The sequence below is a fragment of the Protopterus annectens genome, chromosome 3.part0 (genome assembly GCF_019279795.1).
Source record: "Protopterus annectens isolate FY-2018-M chromosome 3.part0, PAN1.0, whole genome shotgun sequence".
Lineage (NCBI taxonomy): Eukaryota > Metazoa > Chordata > Ceratodontiformes > Protopteridae > Protopterus > Protopterus annectens.
In genome coordinates, this window is record NC_056731.1 from 1,498,720,525 (window position 1) to 1,498,744,596 (window position 24,072).

Sequence of the window (24,072 nt, forward strand, 5' to 3'; positions counted from 1 at the left end):
GTATGTGTGTGTGTATATATATATATATGTATATATATATATGTATATATATATATATATATATATATATATATATATATATATATATATATATATATATATATATATATATATATATATATATATATATATATACATATACACACACAGGTATATATATATATATATATACACATATATATATATATATATATATACACGTGTGTGTGTATATATATATATATATATATATATATATATATATATGTGTGTGTGTGTGTGTTTATGTATGTATGTATATGTATATATATATATATATATATGTGTGTGTGTGTGTGTGTCTGTGTGTTTATGTATGTATATGTATATATATATATATATATATATATATATATATATATATATATATAAAATTGATTCATCTGTGTGACATTTTTATTGTTTCATTTGGATATAGCTCTATAAATTACGTATACGTGTGTGTGTGTGTGTGCACATGTGTGTAAATCTATATATAGATGGAAATATCTCCATGTAATAAAGCTTAGCAATTTACAGAGTTTACCACATAACCCCAGTCTATGCCCTTCACCTAGAGGAGTTTATGGGCAGAAGCTGTCATTTGCTAGGGGTGATTATTTTAATAATCAGATGCCTTATCCATTCAATTTAACAAACATAAAATGCATTCTTTTGTGTATTTTCAAAAGTAATTTGCAGCACATCAGTTTTCAAGAAAAACATTATTGAATATAATAAACGTCAATATATATATATGTATATATATATATATATATATATATATGTGTATATATATATATATATATATATATATATATATATATATATATATATAGTTAGTGCTAGCATTTCAGTTAGCTAATCCTTTGGTGTGTGACATATTCCCATCTTTTTACAACATACATTGTAAGTGCATGAGAGAAATTGGCTGTGTGTGATGTTTCTAGTCTTTGACTGTTGTCATATGTCAGGCAGTGTTTCTGCATTCACAGAAATGATCATCCACCACAAACATGACTGCCAGCTTTACACAGAAAGTGGTCGTTAAACTGACTGTAAACTATGACTTTGAATAAAAATTGAACAAGGTCACTTATTTCTGAAATTCTTTTGAAAGAGGTTCATAAGGTCACTTATTTGTTTCCCTGGTAAACTTCCTCCATACATACAGACAAATTACTGATTTTAGTACAGCATTTCTTTTAAACTTATTCACTAATGTTTGAAAAACACTCCTATCCATTGTCCTTTTCATCAGGTAAGTTGGTTCAGCCTTCCAGACTGTTAACTGAGTGCCCTAAAGGCAGAATAGCCTTTTGATGTTCTTCATGTTTCACGGTTGCAGTCATCACATTTGGGTTATCCCTGCCAGGATAGCCCTCCGCCGGCCCGAATACCAGAGGCTTAGTATTTTTGCATCAGTTGCTGTCGCTTCAGGACTGACGTCAGGTTGTCAGTAGTATAAAGTAAGGCAGCCAACACCATTACATCAGTCTTTCTTGCCACAGAGCCCGAAGCAGAAATAGTTCGCACAAGTGCCGGTCGGCCGCTACCTTTGTTTCATCTTCCGAATTGAAGACAAAGTCTTCTAAAGCGAAGTACCCCATTAGGGATCCTTTTTTCTTGCACTAACTGTTGTCAGAAAAAGTTAACAATTGTCTCTCCTGTGGAAAGCAAATACCACACTGAGACTTTCATTCTTACTGCGTCACTTGTTTAGGCCCAGACTATGACGTCCCCCGCTGTCACTCTTGTGCTTTGTTCAACACCAGAAGTATATGTCATCGGGCCCTTATTGTAGCTAGATATTTTCTCTTACAGTCCTCAAATTCCGATATGGCTTTGGTAAGCCATCCGACAGCAGATCTTCCAAAAAAACATAAAGATAAAGATAGAGACAGACCACACAGGTCCAAACCTATGGACGACGCTTCTGTTAAGCTAGTCGTCAGTTCTCCGGTCCTCAGTGAGGTGCTTTCACAGCCCCTGATGCCCGCTTCTGTGGATTCGCAGGCCACTACCGAGACCCTTTCAGAGTCCGGTATGCCGCAAAACTCTTCTTCGACTAAGGATCCTGCGGTTGTCTCTCCCTTGAGTGGGCCCAGAGCCGCTGAGCAGGCACACGCTTCTAAGGAAGTACTTCTCACTACCAATTCTCAACACAAACCGACTTATTTTGCATCTACTGTTCTTTTGAAAACTACTGAGTTTCTAAGGCCCAGGGTATGAACCACACCCAAGAAACCGACAACCCAATCTCAGGCACCTGCTTCATTGCCTCAGTCTCAAATGCTTAAAATGGCAGAAGACCTTATCATGCTGATCAGGAGAAGCCAAGCTACCCCTTCCAAAAGAAAAAGAGATCTGTCCCCAGTAGTTCTGTCTGAACCGGAGTCTGATGACTCTGATGCATCTGAATATGAAGACGTGCAACACCTCTCTGCTTATGAGGATTCTGATGTAGAGGATTCCATTCCTTCAGACTCTCCACCCGAGGACTTTTCCTTTGGGGAAACCCTTTCTACCTTAAGGGAGCATTTCCAGTGGGAATGTCAAGACTACCCTCAGTCTAAAAAGAGACTCAGGAAATTCTTAGATCTTCCACAGCACAGACCCCTGGTCATTCCCCAAGTCCTAGATGCTGTGGACGATGTTTTCCTGGAATCCAGTTCAGCTCCTGACACCCTCCCTCCTGCACCCAGAAAACCTGATAGGTATTAGAGAGCCCCTGACTCACACAAATTTATTTTAAAAAATCCTACTGCTGACCCTGAGGTAATTTCTCAAGGGCCTAAAGGAATTAAAGCAATCTCTGCTAAGAATCCCACCCCCCCGGATAGGGATTCCCGAGCACTAGACAGATGGGGTAAAAAAGTATACACCTCTGCTACTCTTGCTGTCACAGCACTAAATTGCCATTTCCATATGCTAAAATTTCAGCAACATACCATGGAACTCCTCAAACAAAAAGTGTCTTCCTTTCCTGCTTGTGCAGAATCTAAAGAGTTACAAATGTTAATGCATTCTGCAAGTCAAGTAACTAAGCACACCTTACACTGTGGTTTTGACACCCTAGAAGCTTTTTGCAGGGCAACAGTCACCTGTCCTTAGAAGACATGCATGGCTTAAGGAACAGCCCTTGCCAGACCATGTTAAATCTAAATTATTGGATGCACCCTTGCACGAAGACAACTTATTTGGCACTAAGGCAGAGGAGGTCTTAAAAAAAAATGGAAGAAAAAGTTAAATCTATGCAGACAGTTAATGATTTCTTACAGGTTTCATCCACCCAGGTTCAGCAGGCATTGCCCCTCCAAGCAGTGGTCCTTTCCTGCTCCCACCAGGTCAGCAGCCACAGGGAATGCAGAGATCAAAACAGTGGAATTCCTCCACTTCAAAACCAGGGAGTTCTAAGCCACCCTCTCATGCTAAGATCTCACAATGACTCTCCTCCCCCACCCCCTCTCTCTGCCCACCTTCACTTACCCCTAGGAGGAAAACTCTCCCAGGCCACCATTACCAACGACCACTGGGTCCTCAACATGGTGTCCCAGGGATACACAATTTCTTTCCACACTCTTCCAACCATGGTTCCCAGATCTACCTCCAAACTGGTGGCCAGAGGCACAAAAGCAAGTCCTTTCCCTGCTCTCTATGAGGGCAATAGAGCATGTCCAAACCACAAAACTGGAAGCAGAATGAAGGTCGGTATAACAATGTAAGCAAATGAAAAAGAAAAAAGGAAATGCCGAACCAAACAAGGCTAAAAATCCAAGTACTTTAATGTATAAATCCAAGACACAAAGAAATGGTAAGCGCTTTCGCGATGAACACACCATTTCTTCAGACAACATTAAATAAAGCATCCACCATTTAAATGCAAAATGTTTTGACCAGTAAGAAAGCACTAAGATGTGATGTCATCAAATTTTTAAATATTCTACAGAGAATACATATATCACTATTTCCATATATAAAACATCAGTGAAAAAACACACATAAATATACATAAAAACACATAAGAAAAGCAGGACATATCAAAACTTTTAATAAAAATTTTTGTTATAATGTTACTTATGCCCAAGTCTGCGCCCTTTTAAAATGGTTTTAATGAGGAAACCCCTTTTAAACCAGGTAATCTTTCAGCATTTAATAAAATAATCCATTTTTGTTCTATGGTCTCAGTATAATTTGTCAAGTCTCCTCCCCTCAAGCTAATGTCTAAAACTTGCAAAACAAAGAACTTAATGAAATGAGTATAATCATGCTCCATAGTGTGTTCTACTAGAGCATTAGTATATTTTATTTCTTCTGTCTCTCAGATTTTCAAAGACTCTATCCTTAAGAGGTCTATTCGTCATCTTTCCGACATAAAATACATGGCAAACTTGACAAAAACTGAAATAAACAACGTTCACACTTTTACAGTCAGCATAAAAAGTCTACAATAATAGTAATAAAACCTAACACTGGATGTGTATAAGAAAGACAAGTATAAATAAACTTGCATGCAGAACAGCATCTACATGGAAATGTGCCTATTCTGTTAGAACCATTATTCCTCTTCTCATATATGGTCAACTTGTAACATAGATGTTGTTTAAGGGATTTATTATTTCTAAAAGAAAAATGTGGGACATCTCCTATTTTGTTTGTTAACTCTGGTATGCTTTTTAATATCTTCCAATTATTTTTTATCACGTCACAGTATTGGTTTATATCACTAGAGTACTTAAAGGCACTCTATAAACAGCATTAATGGATTCTTGCTGTCGTTCTATATTGTCAGCAGATGTTCTAAAGTAAGGTCTACATCTATCATGCCTCTGTAGCCAAGCCTCAGAAATACAAATATCTATTTCCTGTTCTTGGTAGCCTCTTTCTAAAAAAATCTGTTTTCAAAGTTTCAAGGGCTATTTTTGCATTTGAATTATCATTATGAAGCCTACGTATTCTGTAGACCTGTCCTTTAAGCATATTCCTCATTATATGTCTGGGATGCATGCTTTTTTCTAATGTAAAAGGGCATTACACCGTGTGGGTTTCCTTTATAAACTGGTGAGAACAGAATCAAAACTAGTTTTATCTAGTCTCACATCCAAAAGTTCAAGATCCTGCAGAACAGAAAGGCCAAGGATGTTCATCGTGTTTCATTGTTGCAGTCATTACACTTGGGTTATCCTGCTGGCAGGTGACCTGCAGTCAGCCCGAGTTCCAAAGTCTTGGTCCGGCGTCGATTGCTGTCACCTCTTCCCTGACGTCAGTGCACCAGGGGTATAAAAGTCGCAACTGATGCCATTTTCTCCAGTCTTTCTTGCCGCGCGGTGCCCGAAGCAAATGCAGTTCGCAAGTGTCGGTCAGCCGACTCCTGAGATTTTCAAAATTGAGTTTCAGAACCGAAGTCTTCAATAAAGCTAAGTACCCCATTGGGGAAACTTTTTCTTGCTCCAGACCGATGTCAGTAAAAGTTAATAATTGTGTTTCTTGTGGAAAGCAAATACATCATAAGGACTTTCACTCTTACTGTATTCCTTGCCTAGGCCCTGACCACGGCGTTACTAGTTGTCGGTTTTGTGCTAGATTCAATAAACGTACTATTAAATGTCGGTTTGATTTTGCTTTACATTATTTTGGCCGAAGGTTTAACTACATAATGCCGTCGGAACAACCGATGACCGGAATTTATAAAAAACGCAAAGACAAAGAAAAGGATAGGCATCCGAGGTCCAAAACCGACGACGAAGCCTCTTCTAGGCCAGTTGCTGGTTCTCAGTGAAGCGCTTTCACAGCCCCTGACACATGCTACCTCAGAGCCACAGGCCGTAACCGACAGCCACGTGGAGACATCGAGGCCTGTGGAGACTCAAGGTATTGGGCCTACGGAAACTATACCCTCAGATGGGTCCAGAGCCGCTGAGCAGGCATCGGCTTCTGAGGGTGTTTTCAGACCTTTACAGCTTATAATTAAGCCCACTACAGCAGCAAAGGCAAAGTCAAAAACACCATTAAAGGCAAGGAAACAAGTACAGCATTCTCCAGAACAGTCATCCTTGCCAAAGAAACAGATGCTTAAAATGGCCGAAGACCTATTACTTTAATCAGGGGTTCCCATTCCCCTCCTGACAAAAGGCCTAGGCAAGACACTGATTATGATTCCTTTGACCAGGTTTCCATTTCCTCTGATTCCTCTTCTGATCAGGGATATTCTCTCCCTCCCTATGAGGACTCTAATGCAGAAGAGTCCATACCATCAGCCTCTCCGCCTGAGGATTATTCTTTTGGGGAAACCCTGCACACCATGAGGGAGCATTTCCATTGTGAGAGCCAAGATTATTCAGAATCCAAGAAAAGGCTCAGAGACTTCCTTTTATTGCCTCAGCACAGGCACCTGGCTATCCCCCCTGTGCTTGATATTGTTGATGATGTTTTTTCTGAATCCAGTCTGTCTCCTGATTCTTTACCCCCTGCATCAGTCAAGCCAGACAGGTACTACAGGGTCCCTGACTCTCATAAATTTCTTTACAAAAACCCCACTGCAGACCCAGAAACAATTTCTCAGGGTCCTAAAGGGGTTAAGGCTTCCACTGCTAAAAATCCTGTCCCCTCGGATAGGGATTCCAGAGCTCTGGACAGATAGGGAAAAAAGTTTACACTTCTGCTACTTTAGCTGTAAGAGCTTTAAACTGTCAGTTTCACATGCTTAAATACCAACAGTACCTCATGTCATTCTTAAAACAGAAAATGGTTTCAAATACAGAAAGTCCTGACAGTAAAGAAATGCAGGATTTATTGCATGCAGTTGAACAAGTGGGAAAGCATACTCTGCAATGTGGTTTTGATTCATTAGAGGCTTCTTGTAAAGCCACAGTTACAGGCTCTGTTATTCGAGGACATGCTTGTTTGAAAGAACAAAGTTTACCTGACCATGTTAAAGTAAAATTATTGGATGCTCCATTACAGCATGATACTTTGTTTGGTGTTAAGGCAGTAGAGGTGTTAAAGAAAATGTAGGATAAAGCAAAGTCAGTGCAGACAGTGAAAGATTTCTTACAGGTTCAACCACCTAGATTTAGCAGAAAGGTCCTTTCCAGTGTAAGACAGGCCACAAAGAGGCAGATACAGACGCCCAAGAGGCAGATCTCAGGCCTAAGGCTCCTACAGACCTAAACAATGGGGTGCTTCAGCCCCCAAAGGAGGGGAAGACAAATCACAACCTTATAGGAAACGGTCCCAATGACTTCCCTCTGCAAATGACAAGCACTTACCTTTTGACAGCACCCCTAGGGGGAAAGCTAGCACTTTTCTCAAAAAATTGGCACATGATCACCCAGGACCAATGAGTGCTGAATATTGTTTCTCAGGGTTACAGGTTCCACTTCCACACGCTTCCAAAACCAAAAGGTATGCCAGTCCTGCCACAAAACCAATGGGCAGAGGCACAAAAACAGATTGCTGCTCTTATGGACATGGGAGCTATTCAAAAAGTTCCACAGCAAAGTTCCACAGCAAGAACAGGGACAAGGATTTTACTCAAGACTTTTCTTAGTACCCAGAAAGGACAAAGCCTGGAGACCAGTACTGAACCTGTCAATCCTAAATACTTTCCTGGATGTTCCAAAATTCAAAATGTTAACACTACAGCAACTTCTGCCCATGCTGGGCAAGAAGGCTTGGCTAGTTACTTTGGTCCTCAAGGAGGCATACCTGCATGCCCCAATCAGACAATCTTGCAGAAGATACCTCAGATTCATAGCAGGCTCAATGCATTACCAATTCTCTGGACTGCCCTTTGGCTTATCGACTGCACCCAGAGTCTTCACAAAATGCCTGGCACCAGTAATTGCATTTTGCAGACAAAAAGGATTTCAAATATATCCCTACTTGGACGACTGCCTTATTCAAGCAGAGAGCAAGGACATTCTTCTAAAGCATCTGCGTTTGTAAAAAGATTGCTAATTTGCCTAGGGTACACAGTAAACGAAAAGAAATCAAAATCACATCCTACTTTTAGCTACTATACTATACTTTTTGTTCTTACTACTACTTATTAATTTTTGCATTTTCTTTTTTTTGCATTTTTTTTTTTTTTTTTTTTTTTTCTCTAATGTATGTATACTGCTATTATATATTATATATCTGATTTTTTTTTCTTTTATTCTGCCTACATTGTATTAATACTTCTGTCCCTAGACTGTCTCTGTCAAATATATTATGTACTTGTGTTTTTTTTTGAGCTTTTTCCCCCAGGACTCCATTGAAAACGGGTTCTTTAAGGCCCAACTGCAATAAATAAATAAATATAAATAAAACTAGTGCCCTCTCAAGAGATAATATTCCTGAGTGCAAACTTAAATACAACTGCCCAGATGGCTCATCTTACGTCAGACAAACAAAGGTGACTGACTCATTACTTTCAAATGATGGCAACAAAAACCCATCTCCCTGCAAGAAAAATTCTGCAGGACCTGGGCTTCATGGCATCCTGCTTTTTACTAATTCCATATGCAAAACTGCATATGAGGAAACTACAATGGTATCTAAAAAGTGTTTGGACTCAGCATTGTCACAGCCTGGAGACAATTATAACTTTAATTCTTTGCCTACAACAGGAGTTTCGATGGTGGTCCCAGGCCTGTCACCACAACAAGGGACAGCATTTCACCTTACCCACAGCCAGGCAGACAATAATAACGGATGCATCAGATTATGCCTGGGGGGCACATATGGCAGGAAAATGTATTCAGGGCACTTGGCCCAAGGAACAAATGCATCTTCACATCAATCAAAAAGAAATGTTAGCTATACAGAATGCCCTGACAGCTTTCAAGGACCTAAAACATCCAGGGAAACTATTAATAAAGACGGACAGTACCACAGTTATGTGGTACATAAACAAGCAAGGGGGCACACATTCCTACCCCTATGCAGACAAGCCATGACTTTGTGGAACACAGCACTGACCTATCAAGTACATCTGCAGGCACAATTCCTGCCAGGAATAAAAAATATACTGGTAGACAAACTAAGCAGAAATCTCATGGATCCTCACGAATGGAAGCTAAATCCACAAGTGTTCAGCATGTTAACGAGGAAATGGGGACGCCCAGACATAGATCTTTTTGCCTCCCCTCACAATTACCAAATACAGAAATTTTGCACAAGAACTTATCACTCTCAAGCATGGAAAGTGGATGCTCTATCATTCAGCTGGAAAGGCCTGACAGTCTATGCCTTCCCTCCGATGCCTCTTCTCACCAAGGTGCTACTAAAAGTCAGACAAGAAAGGCCAAAAATGATCCTGATTGCACCAGACTGGCCACGCCAGCACTGGTACCCAATCCTAAAGAATTTGTCTCAAGGACCAGCTTGGCTTCTACCTCAAATTCCTCATCTTCTAACACAACAAGACAATCAGATTCTGCACAGTCAACTCAGAACCTTAAACCTGGCAGTATGGCAGATAATGTAGCCACTCAGACTGCACCTCTCTCTAAAGCTATTATGGATGCTATTTTAGAAGCCAGGAGGCCCAGCACTAGGAAATCTTATGCAGAAAAATGGAAGAGATTCTGTGCTTGGAACCAGGCACAAGGGCTCGAGCCACTTGTCCCTAATATACCTCAGATTTTACAATACGTAACTGAGATGCTGGACAAAGGCTTATCTTTCTCATCTATTAAAATCCATGCCTCTACCATTTCAGCTCATTACAATACGGAACCTGGTATTTTTTCACATCCTCTACTACGACAGTACCTCAGAGGGGCAAAAAATATAAGACCCCCATGGAGAGCACCAGTACCTACTTGGAACCTCAATTTTGTTTTAGAAAAACTCACACTGCCTCCTTTTGAATCAGCTAGCACAGTTGATCTAATCTTGTCATGGAAAACTGCTCTGCTCCTAGCAATAACTTCAGCAAGAAGAGTCTCAGAGTTACAGGCATTAATGGCTGTGGAACCTTTCCTCATTTTTCATCAGGACAGGGTTTCTCTTAGGACAAACCCAACATTCATGCCAAAAGTGGTTTCCAATGTGGCCTTAAACCAAACCATTCCTTTACCTACTTTTTACCCAAATCCCCAGAATAAAGGGGAGAGACTTGGGCACACTTTGGATATACACAGACAGCTACAATTCTACTTGGACAAAACAAAAGCTTTCAGGAAAAACTGAGCAACTGTTTGTAGCATATGCTGCAGGATCACAAGAAAAGCCTATTACAAAGCAGACAATCTCGAAATGGATAGGACACTGCATCCGCTTCTGTTATGCACAACATGGCAAATCAGTGCCTAAGGGCATTAGGCCTCATTCTACCAGAGCAGCAGCCACTTCAGCAGCTTTCCTTAGAGGAGTACCAACCAAAGACATTTTAGAAGCTGCAACCTGGAGCTCAGTGCACACTTTCACCAAGCACTGCCACTTACCTCTCTACTCTAAATCCAGAGCAGGCTTTGCCACTGCAGTTCAGCAGGACTTGTTAGCCTCTCCAAATCCAATTTAGACCCAGCCACCCAACCTCAGCTTTGGGATTCTACCCAAGTGCAATGACTGCAATAGTGAAACACGATGAACATAGTACAGTTGTGTACCTACCATAAATGTAGATGTTCGAGTCCAGATAACCACCCACCATCCCCCTTTTTTCATTGCTGGGACTTTTCTGTACTTCTTACCTCTATACTACCTATGTGGTGTATTTGCTTGTAGATGAAGGAAATGTTCATAGTAATATATGCATGTTTTTTGGCATAACTTTATCTTTCCAGACTTCCTATCAGGGGGCACCTGACATCTGGTTTGGAACTCGGGCTGTATGGTCGCCTGCCAGCAGGATAACCCAAGTGTAATGACTGCAACAGTGAATACACTCGAACATCTACATTTATGGTAGGTACACAACTGTACTTTTCTACTCTAGACATTTTCTGGTACCCAGAAAACAGGGCACGTGGCACCCCATCCTCGATCTAGCCATTCTAAACACCTTCCTGGTGATGCCAGAATTCAAAATGCACACCCTCCAGCAACTGCTACCCATGCTCTCCAAGGATGCTTGGCTAGCCACCCTAGACCTAAAAGAGGCCTACCTCCACATTCCTAACAGGGAATCATGCAGGAAATATCTACGTTTCAGGGCAGGATCTCTGCACTTCCCTTTGGCTTATCTACTGCTCACAGAGTTTTCACAAAATGTCTGGCTCCTGCCATTGCCTTTTGCAGACAAAGGAATATCCAAATTTACCCATATTTAGATGACTGCCTAATTCAGGCAGACAGTCTGAAAAAGCTGCTCAAGCACCTGGCATTTTTGAAGTCCCTACTGACCTCCCTAGGGTACACTATCAACGAAAAGAAATCCAAACTAGTACCCACCCAAATGATTATATTCCTGGGAGCAAGCCTGGACACAGCATCCCAGATGACATTCCTTACACCAGAAAAGGCAACTTGCCTGACAGCCTACTTCTCTCAACTAGCCACCAGACCCCGTTATCTGCAAGGAAAATCCTGCAAGCTCTGGGGTTCATGGAATCTTGCATTCTACACATTTCATATGCCAGACTGCATATGAGGAAACTTCAAACTTCAATGGTACCTAAAAAGCCTTTGGTGTCAACACACTCAAGACCTGGAAACTCTTATACCTGTGATACTTTGCCTCAGGGAAGATTTTCTTTGGTGGGCAGCAGCATGCTCCCACAACAAGGGACTACCTTTCTCACCACCCCCGCCACCCAGACCCTCACCACAGATGCATCAGATTATGCTTGGGGTGCACACCTGGAAGGCAGGTGCATACAGGGCCAATGGACCCCACAGCAAATCCATTTGCACATCAACCCAAAAGAGATGTTAGCTGTCCAGCATGCATTGACAGATTTCAGGCCACTTCTCTCCCCAGGGGCTCTTCTGATCAAAACAGACACTGCTGTGATGTGGTATATCAACAAGCAGGGAGGGACTCACTCCTACCCTCTATGCAGGCTGGCCAAGACCCTTTGTCACACAGTCTTTGCCATGCAACTCCATTTGTTAGCACAATTCCTGCCAGGATCTCTAAACTCTCTGGCAGACCACTTAAGCAGATATCTTCTGGACCCACATGAGTGGCAGCTAGACAAAAGAATCTTCACCCTAATAACTCAGAAATGGGGCACCCCAAAGGTTGACCTCTTTGCCTCCCACACCAACCATCAGCTCAGCAAGTTCTGCACCAGGGAGCATCACTGCATGGCTTGGAAAGTGGATGCCATGTCCTTCCTCTGGGTCAGTCTGTTGGTCTGTGCCTTTCCTCCAGTACCTGTCATCACCAGGGTACTGCTCAAAATAAGGGAGGAAAAACCAAGGACATTTCTTATTGCTCCAGACTGGCCTCGCCAGCACTGGTACCCACTGCTCCGCAGCCTGTCCCCACTGCCACCGTGGCATCTCACTCAAACCCCAACCCTCCTGACTCTAAGGGAAGGAGAATTCATGCATCCTCAGTTGCAGACCCTCAGTTTGGCAGCTAGGCTAATTCCCTGACCACTGATCAATCTGCCAACCTCAGTAAACATGTTCTAGATGTTATACTTGAGGCCAGACGCCCTAGCACTAGAAAGTCTTATGCTGACAAATGGAAAAGGTTCTTTACCTGGATTCAGGCTAAGGGAGCCAATACTGCACAGCCCTCCCTCCCTCTCATCCTGGATTACTTAGCTGACCTGCTACACAGTGGACTCTCTTTTTCCTCTATTAAAATTCATGCCTCTGCTATCTCTGCTCATTTCCCCACTGAGCAGCCCTTTTTCTCACACCCTCTGATCAAACAATTTCTAAGAGGGGCCATCAACTTGAGGCCGCCCAGAAGAGCACCTACCCCAGCTTGGGACCTTAACTTTGTGTTGGAAAAGCTCTCCCTGCCCCCCTTCGAACCAGCATATTCAGCAGAGTTAAAATTTCTCTCCTGGAAGACAGCTTTTCTTCTGGCCATCACTTCAGCCAGAAGAGTCTCCGAGCTACAAGCCCTCATGGTTTGGAGCCCTTCATCATCTTCCATGCTAACAAGGTTTCCCTCAGGACTATCCCATCCTTTATGCCCAAAGTGGTGTCCAGTGTGGCTCTCAACCAATCCATTCATTTGCCCACCCTTTTCTCTTACCCACAAAACAAAAAAAGGATCCTGCACTCTCTAGGTGTGTACAGACAGCTCAGATTCTATGTAGACAGGACTAAATCATTCAGAAAGTCTGATCAATTACTGGTTAGCGTTGCTGCAGGGGCAGAGGGCAAAGCCATCTCCAAACAATTTGCAAATGAATAGCACACTGCATCCATTTCTGTTACAAGCAACATGGAAAGCCTCCCCCTAAGGGGGTCAGGAGTCACTCCACCGGAGCAGCCTCCACCTTTGCAGCTTTCCTCAGAGGAGTCCCCACCAGGGACATCCCGGAGGCTGCCACATGGACATCTGTTCACACTTTCACCAAACATTACCACCTGCCTATCTTCCCCAAATCCAGGGCAGGCTTTGCCACTGCAGTCTTGCAGGGCATCCTAGCCAGCCCCTAGTCTCCTTGACTGCCTCCACCCTTTTCCTCAGCTTTGGGAATCAACCCAAATGTGATGACTGCAACAGTGAAACACGAAGAACATAGTACAGTTGTGTACACTTACCATAAATGTAGATGTTCAAGTGTATTCACTCTTGCAGTCCTGGTTTCCCTCCCTCCACCCCCCTCTTCTTTCTCTGTCTTCTTACAAGGGACATTTTGATATTTACTTTCTACTGGTGGGGTTCTTCCACCATAATCTGGCTCCCACTTGGGGTCTCCTGACATGGCAAGAAAAACTAATATAATGGTGTCAGCTGCCTTACTTTATACTACTGATGACCTGACGACCTGATGTCAGTCCTGAACCGACAGCAACCGACGCAGAAATACTAAGCCTCTGGTATTTGGGCTGGCTGAGGGCTACCCTGGTAGGGATAACCCAAATGTGATGACTGCAACAGTAAATACACTTAAACTTCTACATTTATAGTAAGTGTACACAACTGTACTTTGTTAGTGTAGTACAATTCTACCAGTGTAAATGGAGTCAGTGTTGGCATAGAGATGAAATGTTTTCTTCTGGCCAGTATTCAAGGGCGTTTATACTAAAGCAAACAGGTGCAGCCAAACAGAAGAAGAAACTTAAGTAGTAGGGTTTAAAGTACACACTATCAGAGACTGAGAGAAAAGATATGAAATCGCTAGTTTTGAAAACTGGATTTTCAGTTTAAGTACATTCACATTTGTATTTTAAAATGGAAGTCTGCCCCCCCACCATCTTTAGTCATGCAGATCTCTTATTTAGACACGATGCCAGCATTCTTTTAAGCACAGTGACATAATTCTAAGTCAAATAGAATTATTGTTTTTATTATAAACTGCCTTAATAAAATATTTTTAAAGTTGCATATAATCCTGTTTTTGAACTTGGCAAGGGCACAAACCTTAGTCTTTTATAAAAGGGTGAAATGAAATGGGCAAATATGTGTTTGGGTAGGTTTTAACACACACTAGGAATATAATATTTGCATTTTATGATGGAACAAAACAAAAAAGACAGCATTATAAGTAGTGTGGTATTTTGTTTATTCTCTGGAAAACTAGTCTACATTTTCTTAGACAATGCAAAGCCAAACCACTGAAATTTTTAGTAGCAGGTGTAATTGAATCTTGTATGGGTATGTTAATGTGATATGCCTCCATACACACACACGCACACACTTAATATACCCATGCATACATTGCTGTTTTGCATTTTCATTCATTCTGCCTTGTACATTGATATCATTCACAGCCAGTTAGTATGAATTAGTGTATGGCAAGAAAACTACACTTCTGTGGCTCTTGTTCAGATTAACAAAATGATAATAAATTGTGGTCTGTTTTATAAGCACACTAAAGAGTTCAGAATTTTGTGCATTAGCCATGTCCGACATGGAGTCATTGGATAAAGACACTTTGCTCTTGTCCTTGTAGTTCATGTTATTAGCACAATAAGGAATGAGATATATGCATTCTTTACCTCTGACATAGTCATTGTCTAAAGGTACTTAGTTGCTGACCCTGTGGTTCAGTTTTATTAGTTTAGTAAAACATTTGGGAGGTTTACATTGGACATATCTGTAATTGTCAGTGGCTAAAGGCACTCAGCTGGTGACCTTATGCTTTATTAGGGATCTATATCACATAGTCGAAGTTTTATTACTTCGAGCACAAAATATACGAACCATTCCTTTCGAAGTTACAAAACTCTGACTATGAATAAAAAAAAAAAAAGGAAAAACAAAATAAACTGTTGTAAGCTGCGCACCCCCCAACCCCCCCGCTACTTGAATATACCAACTCCGAGATTGCACCTCATTCATCAGAATGGAAACCTCCCCATATGGAGATTTCCATTGAAACACTCGAACTTGTACAAGTTCGAACTTATGGTCTCGACCATATAAGGTTCGGACTTGTACAAGTTCGACTATGTGATAGGAACCCCTTTATTACTTCCATGGCCATGTGGTACTTCTGTCTGATCCATATTCCTCATGACTTACTGCCTTCATAAAATAAGCCAGATATCAAAACTCAGCCTTTGTTGACTACATTGGAAAATGTTTTTCTAAACCAGGAATGACATACTTGAAGTGGAGTAATCAACCTTAAGAAAATATCCATTTTACTTTGCTGTCAGTTTTAACATATTTTTTTCTGTCATTTTATATTAATAATAAATCATCAATCCTGCCCTTTCCTGGATAATTTTTATTCTGAAATAAATATGAATTGTATATCTGAGATGTGCAGTGCGTATTTATCTTCACTGTTTTGAGTTGTCTTTTTGCATTTATATTATTCAGCGAAAAATTAGAAATGTGCTCAGATGTACACTAATGTAGGCTACTTGTCTTTCCCATCCTTTGGAGGAAATGGGGCCTGGTCAGTATGCCTTCATTTCTGAATCCGTTGAGAACAAGTAACCCTCCTGGGTTCCTGAGTTATTGTCCTTCCAGACTCCTCCTGCCCTTGACTGAGGATACATAGGGTGAGGCAACAAATAGGCTGAGTCCATTTGGGAGAGACTTAACTGTTGGCAGGTTTGGGGCAAAAAGCACCTTTGGGAAGACAAATTTCAGTTTTTCCCCTAAATAATATATTTTTTGATTAGTTGTTAGATTACTAAATAGGAAAACTTTTATGTGTGTGTGTGTGTGTGTGTGTGTGTGTGTGTGTGTGTGTGTGTGTGTGTGTGTGTGCTTGCTTTTGCAGTATGCTTTTTGCATGCAGTCATACCTTTTAACTGACCTTTGCCTCATGTTTTTGGTCTGTTCTTTATAAAGTCTGTGTATTTCTGGCAAATCGCTGAGGACTGGTCACTTAATAATAATGTACATTTGAGGTTCAGACTTCATATCCTTCAGAAAATGTATGCTAACACAAATTTTGTTATTCCAGTGACTTTGAGTTTCTAAGAGCAATATTTAAAGTTTGTCCCTATTTTTAGGCATTTACCCCTCCCACATTTTAGGTTTGCAGTAGCAGTGAAATCCATAGTTTTGAAATACAGAAACCTACATTTATTTGTCATAATGAGTTCTCCACATTTTTACTAAATTGCTTTGTCATGACTACTGTATAGTAGATAATTCCTCACTGCTAACCCCCATGACAGTGTCCCTATTCACAAACACTAGGTTTTATATTCACTCTTTTAAGGTGTTCTAGCATTCTTAGGTAGAGAAGTTATATTTTGTTACATATTTAACACTATAGGATTTGTAAATTTTATGTTATGATGATTGTTATCTGTATATTCAGATTAAAATTTCAGTAAAAATACATGGCTCTGTGATAAGGAGGGCTAAAGCTATGAAAGTAACCCAGATGATCCAAGGTTGATTAGTGGCTTAGAAAACTGAAAGAGCTGGGAGAATTGGGAGAGAGATGTACGACTTAAATCAGTGTGCTCGCTTGGGAGGGAATGTTGTGGTGGTTCCTCCTGTGTGATAACGTGGCACATCATTTGAGTGATGTAGGCTGCTCATTTGAGAACAGGCCCAGGCGGGTGAACATGGGTTTGTCCACCCAAGCAAGTGGCTGGTGCAGTAGTTCTTGTAGTAGTATATGTGGGAGTAGGCACACCTCAGTATCAGGGATGTAGGTGGTCTTCCTTAGTGATGCAGAGCCTATGTCACCACCAAGGCAAGTTTGGCTAGAAAACATCAATAACTGTCCTTATGGCTGCCAGGATGATGACTCCACAATCATCTCTCACCTCATGAGGAATGAATAGGCGTGGAATAGTTCTCATCTGTGAGGAGCAAATTGTTAAGTAGATCATGGGAGCTGATAGATGTCAAGCAGCAGGGCACCAAAACATGTACACTAAAAAGTCCAATAAAATGTTTTGTTTTTGGAAAAAAATTATATTGTAGCATTTGATTCCTGCATTTTGCTGCTACTGTAATCTTGTGTGGTTTTGCTTCTGTCTGGTAGAAATGCTGTACTCCACCTCCTGCTTTCTGGAGTATCATAGCAATTCTACAGTTATGTAATTACTGTCCTGCAGCTTGACATCCTTCAGCATGCAGTACACGTTTTACCCTCTCTAGGGGTTTGCAGATCTTCATAGCTGCTTGAATATGAATTCACAATTCAAGTTTGCTTTACCCACGTGGCATCAGCTTTAGCCTGCATTCCCATTGCTTCAGAACCCACTTACTCCCCCTAGTTTTAAGTGACACGTGCTAGTGTTTGCATATGTCTGAAATCTTAGAGATTACAGATTCTAAGACTAAAGTGACATGCTAAATGTCCTAGTTTTCCATTCCAAAGCTTCTAAAATATCTCCTTCAATAAAGTATAGATCTTTTCATAGTAGAGGGTTGGAAATATTTTTGTTTCACGTACATTCTTTTCCATTGTTATGGCTGAGTTTGAATCCGTTTATGGGGGATGAGTCTATCTTTGATGTTTTGGTCTAGAATGCAGATTTTCAGATCCTTCTCCTATGGATTCAGGTAATGGTAAATGAGCTGGTTTTTACCTATGACATGGGTCACAGTTAACTGCAACCAAAGCAAACTTCTGCAAACTCTAAAAGCACATTATGCAGATTCCATGCAGACAGTGAGCATAAGTCAAGATTCAGCACTGGACCCTAAAACTGTAAGACAAAAGTCTTGCTATAGAGTCATCATGCTGCCCAAGATTGTTTTTGGTATAAATGTGGTGCATTTTCTATAGGGACTGTTATATTCTTTTGCATTTCTTTATAGTTCATTTGATGAATACAGTTCCGAGCTGAAATCAGGACGATTAGAATGGAGTCCAGTCCACAAGTCCGAGAAATTTTGGAGGGAGAATGCAACGAGGCTGAATGAAAAGAACTATGAACTCTTAAAGTAAGTCCATGCTAGGAAATAATTTTTGTTACTTTATTGCTTGGATTATGATATTTTTATAATCAGAGAATGATTTGTTTGGTAGAAGAGTTTACTATGTTCTTCTAGAACATATACCTTTAAGTGTGTTTAGTGCCTTTATTGTCACATTAAAAGCTTTCTGCCTGTGATTAAGTTGCCCATTTCATTGGATGACCTTAGAGTGCTTTCGTTTGTGGATTATTAAATACTGTTAAGTTATTTTATATGTCAGTCAGTGCAAGAGTCTGACTGTGACCACGTCAAAGCTGTGTCCTTTCCTGGTTCCTGGACTATTTTGTACTGAGACAATTGTAATTCTATCCCACTCTCCAAGAAAATCGGGTAGCAGTAGGTCTTTTGAGAAAGAACTGTCAAAGGTTGTGGGTTCTGGACCCCACATCCACCTTTTGTTTTAGGTCTATAACATCTGTCTATTGTGCATCTGACATTGAGTGGAAATGGACAATGAAGGACTTCATCAAGGAGCAGACTGATATGGATATCATCCCAGCCCCTTCTTTTTCCAAGGCAAATCAGGTTGGGCCTAAGACCCCCATTTATGTTCCTTCCATGGCACAGGTTTTGGTGCTGAAGTGTTGGAGCCATCTACTGTTTTGATGTGCCCAACTTCAGCACTTGCTGGATGAAATCCATTGATGTTCTTCGTGTTTCACTGTTGCAGTCATCACACTTGGGTTATCTGCCTGCAGGTAGTCCTCAATCGACCCGAATACCAGAGTCTTAGTATTTCTGCTTCAGATGTTGTCGCTTCTTCCATGACATTAGGTCGTCAGGGGTATTAAAACAGGCAGCCGATGCCATTACACCTGTCTTTCTTGCTGAGGAGGAGCCTGAAGCAGCAGCAGTTCACAAGTGCCGGTCGGCCGCTACCTGAAATTTTCATTTTTCGAGTTGATAATCCTGAAGTCTTCTAAAGCTAAGTACCTCGTTGGGGATCCTTTTTTCTTGCTCTAACCGATGTCAGAAAAGGTTAACAATTGTCTTGCCTGCGGAAAGCAAATACCTCACAGAGATTTTCATTCTTACTTTATCACCGGTTTAGGCGCAGACCACGACATTCCTCGCTGTCAGTTTTGTGCCTTAACACCCAAACCATTCATCATTGGGCTACTTTTGTTGCTAAGTTCTTTCACTCTTGATCTCTCCATATTACGAAATGGCTTCGGTAAGCCATCCGACTACTGATCTTCTGAAAAAAACGTAAGGATAAAGACAGAGACAGACAGCATAGGCCCAAAACTGCCGATGACGCTTCTGTTAAGCTAGTCACCAGTCCACAGGTACTCAGTGAGGCACCTTTGCAGCCCCTGATGTCCGCCTCTGTGGATTCGCAGGCCTCTGCTGAGACCCATTCGGAGTCTGGTATGCTGCGAGATGTTTCTTTGTCTATGGAACCAGCGGATGTCTCTACCTTGGAAGGCTTCTGATGGTGTTTTCTGACCTACTGACGTTCTAATCAAACAGACAACTTCTTTTGTAGCCAAAACTACTGGGTTTCTTAAGCCCAGAGTATACACTATGCATAGAAAACTGATGACCAAAAGCACATGCTCAGGCCCCCATGCCAGAAAAACAAATGCTTAGAATGGCTGAAGACCTTATAACTCTAATTAGGGGAAGCCAGCCTTCCCCTGATAAGAGACCAAGAATTCAGTTGCCTTCAGATTCTGCAGACAAGGAGTCTATTGACTCTGACCTTTCTGATTATCAGGACATGCCCTTATCAGCCTATAAGGATTCAGATGCAGAGGAATCCATTCCCTCTGCCTCCCCCCTCCAGAGGATTTCTGTTTGGTGAAACCTTGCATACGAATGCCAAGACTATCCTCAGTCCAAAAAGAGACTCAGAGAATTTTTAGAGCTACCTCAGCACAGGCATTTAGCTATTCCCCCTGTCCTGGATGTTGTGGATGATGATTTCATGGAATCCAGTTTTACTACAGACACCTTACCTCCAGCCCAAGGAAACCTGACAGGTACTACCGAGTACCTGATTCCCACAAGTTTCTTTTCAAGAATCCTACTGCTGATCCAGAGATCATTTCTCAAGGACCTAAAGGTATTAAGGCTACTACAGCCTAAAATCCTACCCCTTTGGACAGGGACTTCAGAGCTTTAGACAGATGGGGTAAGAAGGCATATACCTCTGCAACTCTTACTATCAGAGCATTGAATTGTCAGTTTCACATGCTGAAATACCAGCAACATGTTTTGGAACTCATTAAACAAAAACATGGTAATATTTCCAGATTGTGCAGAAAATAAAGATTTGCAAGAACTTATGCATTCTGCAAACCAAGTTAGTAAGCATACTTTTCAGTGTGGTTTTATGCCCTAGAAGCATCTTGCAAGGCCGCAGTCACTGGCTCTGTACTGAGAAGACATGCTTGGCTGAAAAAGCAGACCTTGCCAGATCATGTCAAATCCAAATTACTAGACGCTCCTTTAAATAAGGACGTTTTGTCTGGCATCATAGCAGAAGAAGTTCTTAAAAAGATGGAAGAAAAAGCTAAATCTATGCAAACTGTTAAAGAATTCTTACAAGTGCAACCACTTCGATTTGGTAGGCATTGTCCTTCAAAACACTGGTCCTTTCCAGCCCCCTCATGGCCTTCCCAAACAAGACCCAGGGGAAACAGACTGCCCAGACTCCAGTCTCAGGGTATGCAGAGATCTAATCAATGGAGTGCTCCCACCCCTAAAACAGGGAGTGGTAAGCCACCTCCCTATGGAAAAAGTTCACGATGACTTCTCAACTCTACTTCCCAGCCCTGCCCAATTGCTTTTGCCCCTAGGAGGAAAATATGCCCTTCATGCAAAAAACTGGATGTCTGTCACTCAGGACCGATGGGTCCTCATCATTGTATCCCAGGGGTACATATTTTATTTCCATTCACTGCCAACCCCAAACGGGTTTCCAGACCTTCCTCCAAACCAGTGGGCAGAGGCTCAAAACCAAGTTCTTTCCCTGCTCAACATCAAAGCTATTCAGCCAGTTCCAGTAGAACAAAGGGGTCAGGGTTTCTACTCCAGACTATTCTTGGTACCCAGGAAAGAGGACTGTTGGCACTCAATCCTGGATTTTTCAATTCTCAACACCTTCCTGGTGGTCCCAAAATTCAAGATGCTTACCGTGCAACAGTTTCCCCCTATCCTAGCCAAGGATGCTTGGTTAGTCACCCTAGACTTAAAAGAAGCTTATCTGCACATTCCCATCAGGGAATCATGTTGGAAATCTCTACGTTTCATTGCAGGATCTGTGCATTATCAGTTCTCTGCACTTCCCTTTGGCTTATCTACTACGCCCATGGTATTCAAAACATGCCTGGCTCCAGCCATTGCATACTGCAGGCAGAGAAATATCCAAATTTACCCATACTTGGATGACTGCCTGATTCAGGCAGACAGCCAGGAATTGCTGCTTCAGCACGTGGCATTTGAAAAAAGCCTTCTCACTTCATTGGGGTGCACCATCAACGAAAAGAAATTACAACTGGTGCCCAGTCAAAAGATTGTATTCCTGGGAGCAAGCTTGGACACAACTTGCCAGATGGCATTTCTCACTTCAGAAAAACAGGTCTGTCTGACAGACTACTTCAAGCAAATGGGTACCAGAACCCAGCTAACTGCAAGACAAATACTGCAAGCCCTAGGGTTCATGGCCTCCTGTATTCTGCTAATTCCATATGCAAAACTGCATATGAGGAAACTTCGGTGGTACTTAAAAAGTCTTTGGTGCCAACATTCTCAGGACCTGGAAACAGTCATTCCTATCATACCTTGTCTGAGGGCAGAGTTCCTTTGGTGGGCAGAAGCATGCAACCACAACAAGGGACTGCATTTTACTCTACCCCATGCCGCCCAAACGCTGACCACAGATGCATAAGACTATGCATGGGGGCCCACATGGCTGGCAAATGCATTCAGGGCCACTGGAGCCCAAGCCAAATTCTCCTGCACATCAACCAAAAGGAGATGCTAGCTGTACAGAATGCTCTGACAGCTTTCAGATTCCTAATCCTTCCTGGACAGCTGCTGATAAAAACAGACAACACCACAGTTATGTGGTACATAAACAAGCAGGGGGATAACCCATTCTTACCCACTCTGCAGGTTAGCCATCACTCTGTGGAGCACAGCTTAGGACAACCAAGTCCATCTACAAGCTCAGTTCCTGCCAGGCAAACAAAATTCACTGGCAGACGACTTAAGCAGAAATCTCCTAGACCCACACAAGTGGAAATTGGAGTCCAACACCTTCAACCTTCTGATCCAGAGGTGGGGGACCCCAGAGGTGGATCTCTTTGCTTCCCACCACAACCACCAGTTAAGCAAATTCTGCACCAGGAACCCTCACAGCAGGGCCTGGAAGGTGGATGCCCTATTCTTTCAGTGGGAAAACCTCTCCCCCTCTGCCCCTTCTCTCAAGAGTACTACTCAAGATAAAAGAAGACAGGCCAAGGACAATTCTTATTGCCCCGGACTGGCCACGCCAGCACTGGTACCCCCTCCTGCACAGCCTGACAACGGTGCCACTCTGGCACCTACACTAGACCCCTACCCTGCTGTCACAGCAGGAAGGACAGATTTTTGCATCCACAATTGCAATTCCTAAATCTTGCAGCCTGGCTTATTCCTTGAGTACTTCACCAGCAACCCTAAGTAAACAGGTGCTGGACATCATTCTTGAAGCCAGAAGGCCTAGTACTAGGAAATTCTATGCGGAAAAGTGGAAAATATATTTTTCTTGGATTTGGTCTAAAGGAAAGGACACAGCAGTGACATCCTTACCTTTAATCCTGGATTACCTAGCAGAGCTACTACACAGAGGCCTACCCTTCTCCTCCATTAAGATTCATACCTCTGCCATTTCGGCTCATTACAGTACTGAACCACCACTATTCTCTCACCCTCTCATCAAACAGTTCTTGAGAGGGGCTAACAACTTAAGGCCCCCAAGGAGAGCACCCACCCCTGCTTGGGACCTTAACTCTATACTGGAAAAGCTCACACTCCTTCCTTTTGAATCTGCTGCTTCAGCAGAGTTAAAATTCCTCTCTTGGAAAACAGCCTTGCTTCTAGCCATCACTTCAGCTAGAAGAGTGTCTGAGCTGTAGGCACTGATGGCTGTGGAACCCTTTATTATCTTCCATGCTGACCGGGTTTCCCCTAAGTCCAACCCTTCCTTTATGCCTAAGGTGGTGTCCAGTGTGGCCCTAAACCAATCCATCCATTTGCCAACCTTATTCCCTAACCCTCAGAATAAAGTGGAAAGGATCCTGCACTCTTTGGATGTGAACAGACAGCTCAGGTTCTACCTTGATAGGACTAAGCCTTTCAGAAAATCTGACCAGCTGCTAGTCAGCTTTGCAACAGGGGCAGAAGGCAAGGCCATTTCTAAACAAACCATTTCCAAATGGATAGCACACTGCATCCATTTCTGCTACAAGCACCATGGAAACCAACCCTTCAGGGGGTCAGAACACATTCCACTAGGGCTACTTCTACCTCTACAGCATTTCTCAGGGAAGTCCCTACCAGGGACATTCCGAAAGCTGCAACCTGGACTTTTGTACACACCTTCACCAAGCATT

The 24,072-nt window shown here is 42.1% G+C and overlaps 1 protein-coding gene across 1 annotated transcript in view; it reads left to right on the forward strand.

Moving 5' to 3' along the window:
• The window catches only part of ATP6V1H (ATPase H+ transporting V1 subunit H), a gene marked incomplete in the record, with an annotated part of 1,920,819 nt that overhangs the window by 1,078,010 nt on the left and 818,737 nt on the right, over positions 1–24,072 (forward strand). The window contains 1 exon segment of the mRNA XM_044065517.1: positions 18,311–18,436. Coding sequence (XP_043921452.1) covers positions 18,311–18,436 — 126 coding nt within the window.